We start from the raw sequence: 21150 nt of genomic DNA, 5'->3' as shown, positions 1-21150 counted from the left end.
TTTGGGCGTGTAGCATATCAAAATGTTCGTCTCGAAGAGTACGTCATTTCATCTCATTGCATCATTTTCATTTGAGCTCATCTTGATGCCCGAAATGCTGTTGGAAGAGGGCTATGTGATAAAATTGCCAGATCTGTTTCATCAAATAGATATTTGTCATTTTTTGCCATGATTATTGTGTGCATGATATGATCCTGAGCTCTACATGAGTTTTGTTATATGCCATGCCATCTTTACAGAGGTGCTTACCATGTATTTTTGTGATATGTGTGGTGACTAGCACAAGCTTGCAAAGTAGCGTAATCGGTAATGCTGATTTCAGGGACTTATAATTTCTCTAAAGTCCTTGTCCTGATTTTGTCGTTATGCCATATGTTCTTATTGTTTCCTAGTGATCCATGCCTCTTTTGAGGTTGATCAGTAATGATGTTTTGTTAATATTGTGGTGCTCTATCCATCCATGTCTTTGTTTGCATTATGGAGCACCCTAGCTTGAGCCAATCGAGCTCTACTTTTGCTATTTCGTGAATCTTGTCAGATTGTTGACTTGTTAGCGATTTTACTGAGGATGTTGCTATTGATCCGTGCATGCTATGTTGTTGTTCTTGCCATGTCTAGCTTTTATACCATGTCTTCTTGATGGGTGTATGCTTAGTTTGTCATGCCATGCTCTGTAGTGAGTGCATCGAGGTCGTAAACATGCCTACTCGTTAACTGTTTTGCATGCTCCAGTTTTTCACTAAGTCTGAATCTGTTTATGTTTTTTTGCCATGTTCACATGCTTGCAATTGTACTTTCTGATCCCTTTTGGCTCAAGGTCACTAAGGGACTTTTGTTAAGTGCTTTGAGTAGCTTCATTCCATGCCTTGCTTTGCCATGTTAAGTTCCTGTAGCATGTAGTTTGCATGCTCTAAAGTGTGCTTCCTGATGATAAATTCCAGACTTGTGTTAATTTTACTAAGTCTGAAACCTATTATCTTTTGCACTTTTGCCATGCTTGTTTGAACCTGTTAATGGATTAATTAGCCGTAGCTCAGTGTTCATCTTTTGTCGAGCATCTTGAGTGGATCCCTGCCATGTATTTTTTTGCCATGTTTAACTGTTGTAGCATATTTATCTTGTTGCATTTAGTTGGTTACTTGCTGTTTATCGCAGACCGGTGCCATATTTGTTTTGCTTGCCATTTCCAAACCGTGCATCCGATTCCGGTGATCTTTATATCGATTTCAACCGAAATCACCTCACCTTTCCAGTGGCACTCTTGGATTTCCAAGTTGAGGCCAGGTTCAATCTTTCCTTTGCAAATCATGCATATCCATCACATACCGCATCCCGCATATCATATCATGTTCATGTGTTGGTTGTTTACTATTGTTGTGTGCTTCTTTCCGGTGTTGCTTCTTCGGGTCGGTTCCGATGACGTCGCATTTGTGAGGACCCGTTCATCTACGTCCGTTTGTCTTCTTAGTGGACTCATTCTTCTTCCTTGCGGGTTTTCAGGCAAGATGACCATACCCTCGAAATCACTTCTATCTTTGCTTGCTAGTTGCTCGCTCTTTTGATATGCCTATGCTGCGATACCTACCACTTGCGTATCATGCCTTGTATATTGTTGAACCAAGCCTCTAACCCACCTTGTCCTAGCAAACCGTTGTTTGGCTATGTTACCGATTTGCTCAACCCCTCTTATAGCGTTGTTAGTTGTAGGTGAAGATTGAAGTTTGTTCCTTGTTGGAACATGGAGATGTTGTTCCTTGTTGGAACATGTTTACTTGTTGGGATAGCACAATATATCTTATTTAATTAATGCATCCATATACTTGGTAAAGGGTGGAAGGATCGGCCTTATGCCTGGTGTTTTGTTCCACTCTTGCCGCCCTAGTTTCCGTCATATCGGTGTTATGTTCCCGGATTTTGCGTTCCTTACGCGGTTGGGTTATAATGGGAACCCCTTGACAGTTTGCCTTGAATAAAACTCCTCCAGCAATGCCCAACATTGGTTTTACCATTCGCCACCTAGCCTCTTTTTCCCTTGGGTTCTATAGACTGAAGGGTCATCTTTATTTTTAACCCCCCCCCCCCGGGCCAGTGCTCCTCTGAGTGTTGGTCCGAACTGGGCAGCCTGCGGGGCCACCTCGGGGCAACTTGATGGTTGGTTTTACTTGTAGCTTGACCTATCTGAGTGTGCCCTGAGAACGAGATATGTGCAGCTCCTATCGGGATTTGTCGGCACGTTCGGGCGGTGTTGCTGGACTTGTTTTACCATTGTCGAGGATGTCTTGTAACCGGGATTCCGAGTCTGATCGGGTCTTCCCGCTAGAAGGAATATCGTTCGTTGACCATGAGAGCTTGTGATGGGCTAAGTTGGGACACCCCTGCAGGGATTTGAACTTCCGAAAGCCGTGCCCGCGGTTATGGGCAGATGGGAATTTGTTAATGTCTGGTTGTAGAAAACCTGAAGTTGACCTTAATTAAAATGCACCAACCGCGTGTGTTACCGTGATGGTCTCTTCTCGGCGGGGTCCAGGAAGTGAACACGGTGTTGGAGTTATGCTTGACGTAGGTTGTTCTAGGATCACTTCTTGATCATAGATGTTCGACTGTGCTTTTGCCTTCCCTTCTCGCTTTCTTTTGCGTATGTTAGCCACAATATATGCTAGTCGCTTGCTGCAGCCCCACCTCATACCTTTTACCCTTCCTATAAGCTTAAATAGTCTTGATCGCGAGGGTGTGAGATTGCTGAGTCCCCGTGACTCACAGATACTTCCAAAACCAGTTTGCAGGTGCCGATGTTACCGAGCAGGTGACGCAACCAAGCTCAAGGAGGAGCTCGATGAAGATCTTGTCCTTTATGTTGTTCCGTTTCCAGTTGATCAGTAGTGGAGCCTAGTCAGGACGATCGGGGATCTATGTAGCTTTTGGGGTAGCCTTCTTTTATTTTGGTTCCGTAGTCGGACCTTGATTGTATCTGGTTGATGTAATGCTTTATTCATGTAATTGTGTGAAGTGGCGATTGTAAGCCAACTATGTATCTTTTTCCCTTATGTATTACATGGGTGGTGTGAAGATTACCTCACTTGCGACATTGCTTTCAATGCGGTTATGCCTCTAAGTCGTGCTTCGACACGTGGGAGATATAGCCGCATCGAGGGCGTTTCACGTGGTGGATCTCGGCCCTTGCCTGTGGAAGGGCTCCGTTTTTCATGCTCTTTTGAGTTTTGCTAGGGTCTGTGTCCTGCTCAGAGAGCGTGAGGTGGCGCGCGGCTCTCTGAAGCTGGAATAAGGTTTTCCCCGCCTAGTCCCCGTCCCTGTGGTGTTTCTAGCATCGTCGGAGGGCGTGTTGAGGTTTGTCTCTAGCAGATCTCGCAGGATTCGGTCGACGTGTGTATTCGATGGATCCACGTGGATCCTGTCTTCGTTCGTCTGTGTTTGCGTGTCTACATGTTTGATCCTTCCGATCTACGCTTCTTTTCATCGGCGGCGGTTGCTGTTCTACCACACTGGTCCTATGGATCTTAGCACCACGACTTGCTGACGGTCAAGTACAACAAGGTTTGCCCGTCACCGATGAGGGAGGGGTGAAGAAGGCGGCACGCCTTCGGCTCACTCCAGTGCTAGTAGTCGTCGCTAGGTGGTCTATAGACATAGATGTAGTTTTACTTCTGCTTAACTAGTCCCTGTCCCTGTGGTGTTTCTAACATCGTCGGAGGACGTGTTCAGGTTTGCCTCCAGCAGATCTCGTGGGTTTCGGTCAGCCTTTGTCTTTGGTGGATGCTGTCTTCATTCGTCTGTGTTCGTGTGTCCTGTGGCAGAGCCAGAAACTCAATATAGAGGGGGCCAAACATGTCATATGATGTTAGAGAGGGCCAAATCACCTAAATCTAGCTAATTTTGCTTGACAAATGAAGGATCTGGAGCACATATAGTTGTGTTTATGAGAGCATGGGGGGGGAGGGGGGGCAGGGCCCCTGCCAGCACCTCTGCCTCCGCCACTGTGTGTGTCTACATGCTGGATCCTTCCAATCTGCGCTTTTCTTTATCGGCGATGCTTGTTGTTCTAGTGCCCTGGTGCTATGGGGTCTTAGCACCATGACTTTCCGACGGTCAATTTTCAAACCTAAGGGTGGATCAAAAGGCACCGGTATTCTCTAATCTAACTTGAATTCAGATCAATAATGAAGGGGCACAAGAAGAAGGCAAGAGCGTGGTCCCGACTAAAACCAACTCCAGTGCTGGTAGTCATCGCTAGGTGGTCTACGGACATAGATATGTTATTTACTTATGTTTACTTCTGGTGTTCTTTGTACTATCTTGTCAGTTGATTATATTTCGAAAGGTATCCCAAGAAAAATAGTCGAAAGAGAAAAAAAAAGAAACAGTCGAATGAAACGTTAGCGCCTAAAAAAAACACTCTAATAGCGAGCGGAATATGGGCCGTAGACTGAGTCGAGTGAAAGCAACTAAAACAAAGGCAGTAGAGTGATTAGACAGCAGCACAGCAGCTAGTGGGCAGCAAGTCGGCCCAACCCAGGAGCCATCCCGCCTCTGCACGTGGCGCTCATCCCACGGGCGCGCGCGCGGCCACCCACCGGATGGCCGCCGTACCCGCCGCTCCGGCCGGATAAAGCCGTCGCCCCGACGCCCTAGGGTTTCCGCCCTCGCCCCCAACCCTAGCCGCCCGCCTCCGACCTCTCCCCCCCCCCCCCCCCCCTCTCCACTCCCGCCGTCGGCCCTCGTCCGCGCGGCCACCCACCTTCCCGATCCCCACCGGCATGCCGTCGAACTCCGCCTGCCTCCCCTGACCCTCCACGCCGGACAAATCGCCTCCTGTCGTCCCCTTGGCCCTGCTTTCCCCCGCCTCCGGCGATTCGTCGCCGTCGCTGCCCCCCTCCCCAAGCTCCTGCGCCCCTCCTCCTTGACTCGTCCGTCCTCGTGTGTTCCCCATCCCATGGCGGACATGTCGTCGCCGACTGGCCAGGCCCGGCCGGCGGCGCCGATGGCGACGGCTGACCTGGAGGCCGCCATCGCGGCGCTCCCCGTCAGGAAGCAGCGCCTGCGGGAGACCTTCGACCGCCTCGTCGCCTGCGCGCCGCCCCATTACCATCTCCCCTTCACCTGGGACGACATCGACGCCCATGTCTCCTCCCTCCACGCCTCCCTCTCCCTCCGCTTCCGCCAGATGCAGCAGCAGCCCCACCCCGGCGCCCCCGTGTCCGCAACCGCGATCCACGACGCCGAGCAGCCCCACCCCTGCGTGCCCGTGCCCGCAACCGCAACCCCCGCCGACGGGCAGCCCGACCCTTGCGTCCCCGTGTCCGCAACCCACGGCGAGTCCATCCAGGAGGACGAGGAGATGGTTATGGAGGATGAGGACGCCTCTCCTGTTCAAGAGGATGATAGAGTGGAGGACGCAGGCATGGGCTTTGTGGGGGCGCCATGGCGCCAGGCCGGAGGAACTCGTGATCAAGAGTTTCCGGTTCCGGCGCGGGCTCACGCCCTGGACGCCGGCAGCCCTATGCTTCGGCAGCCATACACGGCGTTCCCGCCTGAAGTGCATAGCCAGCTGAATCTTCCTATGCTCCAGCGACAACAACCATACATGCGGTACCAGCAGCAGGAGTTTCCTGCCATGGCGGTGGCCAGGAATACCTACAATATTCCTCCGATGGTCCAGCAGCCGTACCCGTACCACAATATTCCTCCGATGGTGCAGCGGCCGTACGTGCCGTACTTCAGGCAAGAATTCTCCCCTGATTTCAGGCAAGAATTCTTCCCTGATGATGATGTGACGAGGCAGCCCTTCAGACAAGAATTCTCCCCTGGTTTCAGGCAAGACTTCTTCCCTGATGATGATGTGACGAGGCAGCCCTTCAGGCAAGAATTCTCCTTCAGGCAAGAATTCTTCCCTGATGTGACGAGGCAGGCCCGGATGGGCATTGACCATGTGCTCCAGGAGCAGTACATGGCAATGGCGCACCATCGACCGTACTCCCCACAGCAGCAGTACATGGCGCACCACCAGCCACACTTCCCTGTTGCACAGGCTCCTAGTGCTCATGGTCAGGGATCAAACACTAAGCGTCGACCACCGAGCAAGACTACCGATACGGACAACATCAATGTTCGTAGTAGCAAGCCAAGTAAGAAGAGCAGGAGGAATTTCCACAAGCACCATGGCAAACCAAAGCCAAACAATGAGCCATTTCAAAAGAAGACCATATATGATTATTTTTGATAGACAGCAGGAGCATTGCCATGATTCCGGGAGACCTCCGTTGATTTAGAGAAACAAGTGAATACCATTACAGATGAAAAAACAAGTGAAGACCATTACAGACGGATTCCCAAACTAGCAAACACAAGTCCAAAGGCACCACCGTGTGGGCAACATCCGCAAGGGCAACATTTGTAAAATTTGCTGTGTTATGACGGTCGGCAGTGGCGGCAGGTCACTACGGAGCAATGCAAGCGTCCACGAAAGTGTGATGCCGACGACATGCTCTTCTGGATGTGAGCCGTGGAGGGGACGTATGCGGGGAAATTGCAGTGGCATCTTTTCCTTCACAAGGATGTGTGGGTGAGAAGGATGACCCACTCTGCATATCATTCTACGCATACACGTGCTTCAATTTGATGGCTTGGTAGGCTGCCGGTCAGTGCCTCGCTTTGCTGGGCCGACACATAGCAATCAAATATGAATCACATGCCTAGCATTGAGAATAATACTATCCTCTCCCTAGGCTTTATCATTATATGTTGACATATGTTTTTAGTTCAACACAAAAAATGGTGTCGTTTTGTGACCATTTGCCTTTTGACATGATTTTCATCATACTATTATTTTCACTATTAAAAAAGTATTTTTTTATAATTGTAAACCGTCATTATAGATGATTCCATGAGCTCATTCGACTGAGGTAATAGGGTTGCAAAAAAATTCGGAGGCAGTAGCAAAAACCATATGTTTTAAATGGCAAACAAGCAGTAGAAATTTGTCGGCCATTTGTGGATAGAGGTTTAAATTGCACTACCCTTGCATGCATTGTTATTACAAGGGTTGTTGCAAGTGGGATCTACTAGAGTACTGCTTCATCAAAGGTGATTAGAGCGATGATTGGGGTTGTGACGAGTTTGCGGAGAGGGAATAAGTTGCTGGAGAGAGAAAAGTACCTTTATATGCACCATCCTAGGCCTATCTGATAGCCTTATTCCCTTGCCACATTTTGACAGTGAGATACATCTCGGCTACCAGCTAGATCAGCGACTGATATGTCATTCATCATCAATGGACAAATGTTCTTAGCATTCCGAGCAATGCATGCGGCTCACTCATCAGCCTTCAAAGCTGAGCTTCTTACTCCATGGTTGAGGCAGATGCATTATACATAACACCCACAACTTTTACACTTGTGTTTTATTTTATATACAATAATGCCTTGCCTAGAGATGACCAACTTGAAGACTCCGTAGTTGAATGCTTCTGATCCCACTAGTAGAAAAAGGGGGCTTTGGTCCAGGCCGGGTAACCCCATTAGTCCCGGTTCGTGCGGCTAAGGCATTAGTCTCGGTTCACCTGGGCCCTTTAGTCCCGGTTCATGCCACGAACCGGGACTAAAGGGTGCGATGCCCATTAGTCCCGGTTGGTGGCACCAACCGGGACTAAAGGTCTAACCTTTAGTACCGGTTGGTGCCACCAACCGGGACTAATGGCCTTTGAGGCATTAGTACCGATTCATGGCACGAACCGGTACTAAAGATCCAATTTTCAAACCCCCCCCCCCCCCCCCGGACCGCCTTTTCAGTTTTAGAAAAAACAAAAGAAAATGATGGAAATGTCAATAAAATAAAATAAAATAAGTTTCCCATGTGATATGTGGTCTAGTTGTTGGGAAAATTTACAAATATGAATTTCGACTTTATTTACAAAATCTCTCTGGAATTTGTAAAATGGGCATAACTTTTGCATACGAACTCGGATTAAAAAGTTTTTTATATGAAAAATCATCTACTCGAAAAGTTACATCCGATGGAGACGGCCTATGGCCTGTTTGCCAATTTGTAGAATCCTCAAATTCCAAAAGGAAAAAAAGTTATTCTCAAATTTTAGTTTTTTTTAATTTTCATTAAATCTGGTCAAACTATGGTCAAACTACTTATTCAAGAAGTATTAGTGTTACTAAATAATTATTCAAGAATATTAGTGTTATTAAATAATTATTTCAGTTTTTTTGAATTTTGGTCAAATCTGGTCAAACTATGGTCAAACTATGGTCAAATAATGGTCAAACTACTTATTCAAGAAATATTAGTGTTACTAAATAATTATTGTTTTTTAGAACAATAGTTTCAAACTCAAACAGTGAAATGTGTGACTTCATGCTCAAGCTAAAATCCTGAGGCTTAATAGGATTAACATCTTACTATTGTCAGGAAAACAACGAGTGCAGACTTGGAAACGAGGGAGAATAGAACCTGGAAGTTAAGCGTGCTCAGGCTGGGGGAGTGGGAGGATGGGTGACCGTCCGGGAAGTTAGATGATTTGGAATGATGAGGGGTGATTAGAGATTAAATTGAGCAGTAATGAGAGGGGTGATTAGAGATTAGAGGTTAAAAAAAAATCAGAAATTTGAAAATAAAAAAGTTTCAAAAAAAATTAAAAAAAATTTCAAAAAAATTTTCAAAAAAAAAATCAGAAAATTACCTTTAGTACCGTTGGTGTTGCCAACCGGGACCAAAGGTGGACCTCCAGGCAGCGGCCACGTGGAGGGCCTTTAGTCCCGGTTCTTGAACCGGGACTAAAGGCCCTTATGAACCGGGACTGCAGGCCCTTTTTCTACTAGTGTCCCCTTTGCTGCCGCAGATTTGTTTGCACCAGACTGGCTGAAATGTATGTGTGTCCAAATGTTATGTGTGTGTTGGTAGATGCAGTATATTTTAGCTTGTGCTAAAATGTACAAATGCCTAGAGTTAATAGAAAAGGTACATTCCCCCGCAAAAAAGATAAAGAAAAGGTGCATTGACATCTTGGTCGAAGAGAGATTTCAAGATGAATGTGCTAACCAAGGGTTTCACGCTGTTAAGGCCATGTTTGGTTCATAAGTCCTATGACTTTTTTAGTCCCAACTTATAAGTCCCAAGTCCCTAAAAAGTCTCTACCTGTTTGGTTCCTGGGACTTATAAGTCTCTATAAGACCATATTACAACTATAAGTTTCTATAAGTCCCTTCTTGAGAGTCTTATTTCATAAGTCCCAAATGCCCACTTTAAGTCCCTATAAGTCCCTCCTGTTTGGTTTAGATGGGACTTATGGGGACTTATTTAAGTCCCTAGACCAATAAGTCCCTGGAAACAAACACCCTCTAAGAAAGAAATTCCCCATGTGTTATTGCTGAATTAGAGAGAGAAGGTTCATGCATAAAATAGTACTGGAGACATCTTTGCATTTTACAGTTTCAAACATTCAAAGATAGGCATGGTGTTCTGATAATTTGTACTTTCGGCGAGTGTCATATCTATTTGCAGTATTGCGAAGTTTTTAGGCTTCTTCAAAAAATAGAGACTCCCAAATCTAAAACAAACTCTCCTGGCCGCGTGAACAACACCTCTGCTTCTGATGAAGTAGGGACGATGGTTCAGAGAAGGAAAACTGATGGTGGCGGCATGAATTTGTTGTCTAGTTTGAGAGAGAGATAGATTTGTTTTCCATGGAGGAGAAAGAGTGAAAGTAGAGATTTCCATGCCGTAATTTTAGATTGATTTTTCTTACTAGAAGAGGATGGGATGCTGGAGCAGAATTGTGGGCTTTATCTCTTTAGGTTTCTTGGTTATAGTATTTGATTTCCTATAGTCGTGGAAAGGATGGTGCTTTTAATCAAAGAATCCAATTGATCTTGCGGCCTCTCTTGCCGTTGGACGGAACATGATGTGCCGTCAACCCTCGGCTGGACGTCTCTTCTTGCGTCGTTGCTGGCATCGTTCGCCATTGTTGCCGGACAAGGACCGACAGACTCAATTTCTGACCAGATCAATGCTCTCCGCCTACCCAGTTGTTGTGGCCACTCTCCCATGGCAGATGATCACAATGCTCGCTGGACACCGCTTCTTCTCGCAACATCCAATGACGAGATGTACAAGTAAGCTGTCAGCACTATCGTTCAATTTCTAGAGCAATCTTGAATCTTCCTCTCCCTGAACACGTGTTATGTTGCTGTTGGTGTATACACCTTTAGTGTGTTAGACGAAATTCCAAACCATGATGGTATATAAACAGGACACCACAACCGTCCTATCTACTTTCCATACATAGCTATGTGCAGTTCACATTGTTGTTAATATATTGTTTCTCTTTTTGTTTATAATTAATATATAAAAATAGGAGCCTCTCTTGCTGTTTTTACTGGTAAAAAAATGTTTCTCTTTTAAAATTAAGCTTGGTCACTCATGCAACCAGTAGTATAGTAAACAGATTGCTTATTAGAAAGGACATCATTGTCCTTAGTGATTACCATGGTAGTTTAGTCAGCTAGAAATAACATCCTGACTATAGGTGCATACATATGCATGTTTCCGAGTTCCACACACTGACATGAAAAGATAATACTCATCCACTCGATCTCCGGAAAAGATGCCAAAATAAAGTGGTGGATGGGATGCATCGAGAATTAACGTGATGTATGTAGTGATGGCAAATCTACAATGCTTCCCTTTTTATGTGTCCCTGCTTAATTAGCATATCTAGTATGTACTGTCTCACATGAATCAATAATAAATGAAAATTCTTGCTTTTATGACAACTTCAGTTTCCTTTACTAGGTCAGCCCACTACTCGGTGCATTCAGCAATATACAGTTCACTTCATAGTCAAGCATGTCACTCCTGTTAAAGTTAAGCTTGGTCTTTATGTAATGCAACTGGCACCATGCTGATTACTTAGAGAGGGAAACTTAGTCTTTTTGTAATTACCGTGGTAGTCTAGTCCATCGGATACCATATTTTACAAATGCACACATAATGTTTAAGGTGTGTATATACAAAGATGGCAACATAATACACATGTTGTAACCGACAAAGTTGTCAAATATTCATTGGTGACGGTACATATATACACGATTATTCTGTCCTTTTAGTATGTGGTGGAAAAGTAGCAATGATTCTGTATCTTGGTGGTACCTTTTCTTTTATCTTAACTAACATATCTCCCATGATTGGTCCAACATGAATCAGTGAAATACAGAAATTAATGCCCACCCCCGCCGAATGATCGGTATATAACTTTTACTCTTTCTAAGCTTTTCTGGAAATTGTGTGCCGTTCATATTTCAACATTTTTCTTCATTTTTGAAAGGTAGTTGTGAGTACGTGATTGTGGTTCAAATAGTTCTTTCACTGGAGATGCCCGGCCACTATAGTTTGCCTGAGAGGCAAAACTATTTCAGTGAATAAAATTCTTGATGGTCATGAAGAAAAGTTCTAATCAAAGTTATTTTCTTATCTGAGCACATTCAGTTTTTTGGTTGCATTCAATATTACTTGCTACACCATTTTCCATTATCAAGTATCATCTACTAATCAGTAATCACCCATGATCAGATCACTTCGACAGTCCAATCTCAACCATCTATTTGATGGGGCTGATTTTAACTATGTTATAAGATATCTTTAGCAAAGTGTACACACAGGATAAATGAGTTGTGCACATGGGAAGAAATTGCAAGTGTTAATAGTTTCTCTAATGATATTCCTATATTTGTTCCAATTGTGTAAAATACAATCGTGCTTACAAAAGATGAAGATTTATCTCAACCTTATAGCTCAGTGAAACTTTTACTCTCAGCAACCGGTTGAAGGAAACAAACTGTGCTGATGCATGGTTTTGGAACTTGCACCCAGCTGCAGCTTATTAACAACAAAAGGAAGTTCATAAGATATATCTGTGGTTAGAAATGAGGTTTACATTGATGCTGTCGTGTGTTTTGTGTAACTGAAATTGGGCTGAATGTTACAATTTGTTTGGTCATCGTACTGTGTTTACTCAATTTAGGATAGTCAAGTTTTGGTTCTTTGTTTTTTCATCAACAATTGTGGGTTGGCAAAACATGTTCAATTGTTTTATGCTACATTGGTTTCCTCAGTTTCAATGAAATTTTCAATCTAGGCTGTCGTGCTTGTGGTGGTGTATTTTCCTAAACAATAGTGGTCTTATATGACCCTTTGCTGTCCATGATAAGCACGGCCATAGATGTTGAGTTACATGATAGCTATTCCTTAGCCATCCAGTGGTTGGCGGTCCTTTGATAGTAATTTCGAAGGTCAAGCGTGAACTGCATCAGGAAGTATATGGTAAAATAGTAATATAAATTTATGCGCGACAGCTTTTGTTTTTGCACACCATGGTGCTGTCTAGCTAAGAATATTTCATAATACACTAATGATTTCTCTTGCGGGTTATTTTTTGTTGTTTTAATTTCTACCATTGGAGATGTTATGATATTTTTTCATTTCGATTGTACCATATATTTAGGAAAGCAAGAATATCAATTTTGACTGGATCAGCTAATGATGTTTTATTACTTCAGCTGTGTCATTTGTGAAAGAATGTCATTTTTTTCAGGCTGCACAACTAATGATAAATACTCCCTCCGTTCCAAAATAGATGACCCAACTTTATAGGGTCATCTTTTTGGAACGGAGGGAGTAAGTATTTCATCGAACTCAGGTTTGTCCTGTATTAGTAAATCAATATTTCCTTCCTGTTGCTGTCAGTTTGTTCTCCACACACTGGTAGAAAAAGGGCCTATAGTCCCGGTTCGTAAGGGCCTTTAGTCCCGGTTCAGGAACCGGGACTAAAGTGTCGGTACTAATACCTCCACCCTTTAGTCCCGGTTCAATCCAGAACCGGGACTAAAGGCCCTCCACGTGGGCAGTGCGCAGAGCCCAGTCAGGAGACCCTTTGGTCCCGGTTGGTGGCACCAACCGGGACCAAAGGGTCTCCTGACTGGGCTCTGCGCACTGCCCACGTGGAGACCCTTTGGTCCCGGTTGGTGGCACCAACCGGGACCAATAGGCATCCACGCGTCAGCACTTCTGTGGCTGGGGTTTTTGTTTTTTTTTTGGGGGGGGGGGGGGGGGGGGTTGGGGGTTTTAGGGGGTTAATTTAGGTGTTTCATATATTGTGTTAGCTAGTTATAATTAATAGAGAGAAGTGTCCTCTGTTATGTCTGTGCTTGGTCGATGCTACGTACTATACATACGTATATAGAGAGGACTAGACACGCTAGCTAGCTAGTAAGCAAACGAAGGAAACAGAAGATCGTCATGAACATATATGCATATATACAGAGAGAAGTGATATCGACCACCTCTCCTTCTCCGAGAGATTGGTCGAACAACAAGTTCTCGTATATCTATCTGACACTACCGGCTACATATATACAGTAATTATCTCTTACAAATATAATCATACGAACTCAGGGTTAACATAGAGTTCTCCGTCTTCAGGGATCACGTGGTCAAGAAAGAATACCGCCAATTCCTCTTGAATTCCTCGCATGCGAGCTGGTGCTAGGAGTTCATCCCGCTTTCGAAACATCTAATTTAAAGAAGGGGGTCAATACATATATATATGAATGAATGAAACTCAACACAAATGATGGTAATAAAATAAAATTGTGAATGTTGTTATTTACGTACTTCATATTGTTCGTCAGTATAGCCCCGCTCACAGGTCGTGTGGCGGATGGACTCGCAAACATAGTAACCACAGAAATCATTCCCTTGTTGCTGCCACAACCACTTTACAAGAAATACAGGTTAATCAAACTGATAAGCAAGAATGCCAAATGGTATTGATGAAACTAGCACTTGAATGACTAGTAGATGCGCTTAAAATGCTACTATAGCTAGTACTTACTTTCGGGTGTCTAAATTGCAGCTCCTTCGGCAGTCCCGGAGCTTTTCTGGTGAATTTTCTCCAAACCCTGCCGGACAAAGAAAACAATTACTTGATATATCAGGAAATGAACAAAGTTGCTGATATGGTGGATAATGATCGATTTAACTTACTTCTCGAGTATTTGAGTCATGTCGGCATAGTCCTTGGGATCTTTTCGTCTTGAGTCTAAGACGGTTACTAGTCCCTGCTCAAGCTTAATATGTAGGAGAATATAGTGGAAACTGCACACGCATGCATAACTCATCAATTACATTACTATAACCTTGACTAATATATAAGGGAAACCGAATACGCACAAGACAGTAACACTCACTTGAAGTTGTAAGGAAAGAGTATTATATCTTTGTTTTGATTTATTATCAACGATTCTAGCATGCTGGCCTCGGTTTCTGCGGCATGAAATTTAACCTGAGTTGCATCTATGAGATTTGTGTTAATGAACCCAATATCACCGACTTGTCTTTTCTTCAATTCGATGATCTTCAATCTGCATAATATAGTGAGGATGATTATAAATACATGCAATGAAAGAGTTAAGCTATATAGAGAAACTTAATGACAGAAGTAGTACTACTTACAGACAGTAGCAGGTGACAGTTGCTTTATCGAGGGCCAATTGATTGAAGAACTGATAGAACTCCTCAAATGGAACAGGCAACAGATCAATTCCAACGAGGTCATGCTCCGGTTTAACTCTCGCATACAAAGTACTCCTCCCCACAGAGTCTCTGCAGATTTTCAAGTACCAATCATGCAATCTTCGCATCATCGTTGATAGAGATCTTTCATCTTTGACGAGAGGCTTCCCATACTCGTATCTTTGTATCTGCACGTCCATGGGGTCATAATGTACTTCGTCGGGCAGGTAATCTGCAGGATTGCTATAACCGGGCACCATCCTCGGATCATTATCGACGTTGTGGCTAGGCACCTTGAGCGGGGGCACGATTGCTTCGCTTGTTTGCCGAGCTGGGCAATTTGTTTCCCAGCTCGTCGTTGTTTCAGCCTTTGATCACTGACAGTAATTCCCGACCGCTCTGCTTCGGCAAATTCCTTTCCAATAATGCGGTCATATTTTCCTTTCGGCGAATCAGACTTCGGTGGTTTTGTCAGGGCAGCCAGAGTGCGCTTCACTTTCACCCGATCTACCTTCTCCTCTGGAGGTGGATGTTTCTTTGCTTTCACCCCTTCAAAGAATTTCTTCACTTCTTCTCGCGCGATCTCGGCGTTCTCCTCCTGGGTCCTCTCGTATGGTAACTTCTCTGGAGTCTTCAGAGAAGGACCGAATCTGTATGTCCTCCCGCCTCTGGTTGTACTGCTAGACGCCGACCGAGCAGACGTAGCGGTTGTCTTCTTTACTTGTTTAAGCGGCGGAGGAGAAGGACTACGACGCGCCGGAGCAGCTGGAGCGGCGGCAGGTCTCTTCCGCCCTTGCTGACGAGGCGGAGAAGGAGGAGGCGGGCTGCTCGGGCGCGTCGGCGCAGGCGGAGAAGGAGGCGGAGTGCCGCCACGCGCCGGAGAAGGAGCCAGCCGAGGGCCCTGATCGTCACTCGCCGGAGGAGGAGGAGGCGGTGGAGGCGGAGTGCCCTGACTCGCCGGAGGAGGAGGAGGAGGCGGTGGCGTCCAGTTCGGAAGGTTGATGAGGTCCTTCCGCCATAGGCATGGAGTCTTCAGAGCAGACCCCAGCTGAGTCTCCCCTTCACCGGTAGGGTGGTCAAGCTGGAGGTCCTCAAATCCCTCCGTTATCTCATCCACCATCACCCTAGCATATCCTTCTGGAATCGGCTGGCAGTGAAAAGTTGCGCCGGGTTCAGTAGGATAAACAGAGCCAACAGCCGCCTTGACCTTCAAATTCATCCATTGCGTCATAAGGTGGCAATTTTGAGACTCCGTGATAGCATCCACGGGATAGCTGGCAGGAGCCGTCAAGGCATGCTCTAGCTGAAGCAGCTCGGTGGAAGCCACGCTGCTTCTGCGCTGAGATGGCGGGGTAGCTTCGGGGGAGGTTTCGGTAGTACGTTTGCTGCGATTTGCTTCTCGTTCCTCTATCGCGTCCACCCTTGCTTGCAGCGCTTGCATTTGGGTCTGCTGCACTTTTTTCCTCCTCTCATGGGATTTGTAACTGCCTGCGTCCGGAAACCCAACCTTCCACAGAACGGAGCCTGGCGTGCCTCGTGTCCGTCCAGGGTGCTCAGGATTCCCGAGGGCCACTGTGAGCTCGTCGTTCTCTCTGTCTGGAAAGAACGTCCCTTCCTGCGCTGCTTCGATATACTGCTTAAGCTTACTGACTGGTATGTCCATTTGATCGTTCGTCCAAATGCACTTCCCTGTTTCAGGGTCCAGGGTTCCGCCAGCCCCGAAGAACCAAGTCCGGCAACGGTCTGGCCAGTTAATTGTCTCTGGTTCGATCCGTATTCAGGGGGCACATAGTTGTCATCGTACTCTTCTTCTTCGCCGTCTTCCATCATAACCCCTATTTCTCCGTGCCTTGTCCAAACATTATAGTGTGGCATGAAACCCTTGTAAAGTAGGTGGGAGTGAAGGATTTTCCGGTTAGAGTAAGACCTCGTATTCCCACATTCAGTGCATGGACATCACATAAAACCATTCTGCTTGTTTGCCTCAGCCGCATCGAGAAACTCATGCACGCCCTTAATGTACTCGCGGGTGTGTCTGTCACCGTACATCCATTGCCGGTTCATCTGCGTGCATTATATATAATTAAGTGTCCAAATTAATAGAAGTTCATCATCACATTAAAACCAAAGTGCATACATAGTTCTCATCTAACAACATATAGCTCTCCAGAGCATCTAATTAATTAAACCATACATTGAAACTATGTAAAACATTTCAATGCGAAAACAAATGCGATCATAATCGCAACCAAGGTAACAATTGATCCAACGGCATAATGATACCAAGCCTCGGTATGAATGGCATATTTTCTAATCTTTCTAATCTTCAAGCGCATTGCATCCATCTTGATCTTGTGATCATCGACGACATCCGCAACATGCAACTCCAATATCATCTTCTCCTCCTCAATTTTTTTTATTTTTTCCTTCAACAAATTGTTTTCTTCTTCAACTAAATTTAACCTTTCGACAATAGGGTCGGTTGGCATTTCCGATTCGCATACATCCTAGATAAATAAAATCTGTCACGTTGGTCGGCATAATTTTCATAAACAATAAATGAACCAATAGTTATGAAGATAATATACATACCAAATCCGAATCATAGACAGGACGAGGGCCGACGGGGGCGGATACCAAAACCATCGCACTATATAAGATGCAATAATAAATGTAAGAAAATGATACAAGTATCTATCTAAACAGACAAGTAAGAATATTTTTCCTTTCAGAAAGAAGATAAGAACAAGAGGCTCACCACGGTGGTGTCGGTGATGAGATCAGCGCGGGTGATCGACGGCGGTGAAGACGGGGACGGGGCGTGACGGACCGCTAAATCTAGAAAAATCTCGAGGAAAATGGAGCTTGGAGGTCGAGCTTCGAGAGGAGAAAGTTTAAGTAGTGTGGCTCGGACATTCCATCGAACACCTCATGTGCATAGGAGGTGAGCTAGAGCACCACAAACCCCTCCCCTCGCCGGCCAGAGAAAAACAGAGCGCTGGAGTGCTCTGCTCGCGGGCGAGGGTATATATAGGCACCTCATTGGTCCCGGTTTGTGGCAAGAACCGGGACTAAAGGGGAGCCTTTGGTCCCGGTTCAGGCCACCAACCGGGACCAATGGTGGTGGGCCAGGAGCGAGGCCCATTGGTCCCGGTTCGTCCCACCAACCGGGACCAAAAGGTCCAGACGAACCGGGACCAATGGCCCACGTGGTACGGCCGCCCCCCTGGGCTCACGAACCGGGACCAATGCCCACATTAGTCCCGGTTCAACACTGAACCGGGACTAATGGGCTGAGCCGGCCTGGACCATAGCCCTGTTTTCTACTAGTGACATCGGATAAATATGTAATACATTTTATATTGATTATAGGAACAAAGCGTATCTTGGACTATGCATCCATGTAAAAACCCATCTTGCCGTTTCCTCAAATTTTGTAAAGTATACATTTTGCATGCATTCAGACTAACCACCAAATTCCCTCATTTATGTATAAACATTGATATCTGAGTTTATTTTCATCATTCCTAAGTCTAACATATATTTATAAGATAATTTATTTCTGATTAATGCACACATGTCTATATGCTTCCTTGATGAATTTCCTTCTATATTAGCTATCCATGCAAGAATCAATCTATCAGTTGTAGGTAAAAGCCACTTTATGGCATTTATATTTTCCATCGGCCCGTCATATGAGTCCAAGTTGATTACTAATTTTCCCCTAATATGTTTATTATGTGCATATGAGGTAAGTACTTCTTTAACAACACGGGAACTTAAATATTGTTTGCAATAAAAAAGCATGTGATGACTTGAGAGTCGACTAGCTGAAGTTGAGTCCAGAGGTGATAACAAGTACCGGGCAAGTATGCCTCCGGATGCCTCTACATAAAATGTCACCCGGTGTAAGTTATCATCATGAAGATATGGTTCATGCACGTGCTAAACCTGTTTTTTTTATTTTCTACATGCACTTTAATTATTTGATATACGATACGATCTCTTACAATTTGCATGATACATGAGCGGTGGATTCTACTGATTGTTTGCAAAAGTGTGGTGGTGGTGATAATTGCTGGCATATATAGCATGTTTATGTTCTCTTTGTGGTCTTCTAAACAGAATAAAACAACACCTAAAAAATATGATTAAGTGCAGAAAATCACATACTAATAAAAACCTGAGTGCATCAGAAGTCATAAATTGATACAGATAAGAGCAAAAATTCTCCACGTCAATCATGAAAGCAAACATCTAGCAGTTTCATGACTAGAAAATTAACTTATGTTCAATTAATTTATCCCACTTAAGGCATCAAAATAATATATAATAACCCTTCTGATGTTCTATGTGCATAGAATATGACATGTTACTGACAGAGCGCCTTGCATAGTTCTTCTATTTTATACACATGTTTTAATCCAATGAAAATGGATGCTATTCTCGGTTGTATATTAGTTGATACTCCATCTGTAAAGAAATATAAGATCGTTCAGATCACTACTTTAGTTCTAAATGATCTTATATTTTTTTTACAGAGGGAGTACTAATCTGCAAATGTACGATTATTACTTCTCCATATTTTAAGCTCAAATTAACTCTGACAAACTCCACCAGGTTTTTATGCCAAAAAGGAAACATATGCTAAAATAGATCATTTGATTTTAGGACATTCCATAGACTATTAGACATAATGTGCATAAACAATATAAGCACAAATTGGACGGAGGCGTGTAACTCCACGCATATGCCTAATTTAAAAACGCTGTTTACATGCATATAAAATCTGATTCCTTATGATCTTTCTAATTCATACAACCTCTCCTCCAACAAATATTAATAGTGCTAGCCCGTGCAGTTGCACGGATTGATCTTAATACAAAATGAGACGTTCAATTCGGTGAGCGTTTGAGGGAAAAAATGCCAAGTTGATGGCGTAGACGATTACTTTAAAAATCAGTTGTAAATTTTCATCTATGAGTGTAACTTTTTATTATTAACATGTTTATTCATAATACAACTAATCTTACTCAGTAAGAAATCCTCTACTAAACTAGAAATTGTCGTTGCTGATCGGCAACTCCCTCACGCTCACAGAGGTGGAAGAGCAAGAACGATACACGCACACACGCTCAGGTTTTTCTTTTGCGTTCTGCCCAAACTGGCTCACAACTTTTCTGTTTTCTCTTCATCTTATTTAGGGCTTACAACGCGGATCGCCGGCTGACCCGGCTCCATCGCCACGCCGCGCTATGATCGCGTTATCCCACGATCTCCACGGCGTGGCCTAACAAACCTAGCGCTAAACCCTTGGTCACAGCGTGAACGCAGCACGCCTCTGACCCAAAGCAAATCTTAATGAATAAGCAAACTTGATGGGCCTACTAACTAATGTAGTCCACTTAACAGAAAAAACAAATAAACTGGCCACGTGATTAACACAACAAATCACCCCCTTAAGCACGTCGCTTCCTCTTGAGCTCGATGATCCCCATCTTCTGTCGCAGCTCCAAGAACCTGACTCGCCCCAATGGCTTTGTTAGAATATCCGCCACCTGCTCACTTGTGCTCACGTGCTCCACCTCAACTTGCCCGTTTTCAACACACTCTCGAATATAATGATATCTGATATCTATGTGTTTAGTGCGCTCATGGAACACTGGATTCTTACTCAAAGCTATGGCAGACTTGTTGTCAATCAGCAGCCTCCATCTGTCAGATTCAGTCTCTTGTAGATCAGCCAACAATCTGCTCAACCAAACTCCCTGGGATGCTGCAAGTGCGGCTGCAATATTGTAACACCCCGGATATGATTTACCTAATATGTAATCCAACTCTTGCCGTTTCCGGCGTTAAGTTATTTCATTTTCTCGGGTTCGGGTTTTTTTGTCTTCGTGTGTTGTTGTTGTTGTCATGCATCTCATATCATGTCATCATGTGCATTGCATTTGCATACGTGTTCGTCTCATGCATCCGAGCATTTTCCCCGTTGTCTGTTTTGCATTCCGGCGTTCCGTTCTCCTCCGATGGTCATTTCTACTTTTCTTTCGTGTGTGGGGGTTAAACATTTCTAGATTGGACCGAGACTTGCCAAGCGGCCTTGGTTTACTACCGGTAGACCGCCTGCCAAGTTTCGTACCATTTGGACTTCGTTTGATGCTCCAACGGTTAACCGAGGGAACGAGAAGGCCTCGTGTGTGTTGCAGCCCAACACCCCTCCAATTTGGCCCAAAACCCACCAAAACCCTCTCCATCATCTAGAGCATTCGATCATGATCGCGTGGCCGAAAATTGCACCTCATTTGGACACTCCTAGCTCCTCCTATGCCTATAAGTAGGTCCTCCTTCGAATTCCCGGATCTCCTTCGTCCCCAAACCCTAAAAATCGCCTGTCGCTAGCCGGACATGTCAGCCGCGACGGACACCGCGTCCGCCGCCGCCCATCGCCACTGAGGCTCTGCCACGTGGCACGCCGGGCTCCTCCCGCAGCCGGCCCGTCCCGGCCCGAAGCCGGCCCTCCGCCGCTCCCGCCTGGGCCAGAGTCGCCGCGCCCCGCCG

At 45.0% G+C, this 21150-nt stretch overlaps 1 protein-coding gene across 1 annotated transcript in view; it reads left to right on the top strand.

The window, feature by feature from the left end:
- Window positions 1-4702: 4702 nt before the first annotated feature.
- The window catches only part of LOC125543363 (uncharacterized), a 93290-nt gene continuing 76842 nt past the window's right edge, over window positions 4703-21150 (top strand). The window contains exon 1 of the mRNA XM_087545064.1: window positions 4703-5892. Coding sequence (XP_087401190.1) covers window positions 4949-5892 — 944 coding nt within the window. The 5' untranslated portion in view covers window positions 4703-4948. The remainder of the gene's footprint in view (window positions 5893-21150) is intronic.

Source organism: Triticum urartu, chromosome 1A (genome assembly GCF_056163025.1).
Source record: "Triticum urartu cultivar PI428250 chromosome 1A, HENAU_Tu73, whole genome shotgun sequence".
Classification (NCBI taxonomy): domain Eukaryota; kingdom Viridiplantae; phylum Streptophyta; class Magnoliopsida; order Poales; family Poaceae; genus Triticum; species Triticum urartu.
This window is presented reverse-complemented; position numbering and strand designations above follow the sequence as displayed.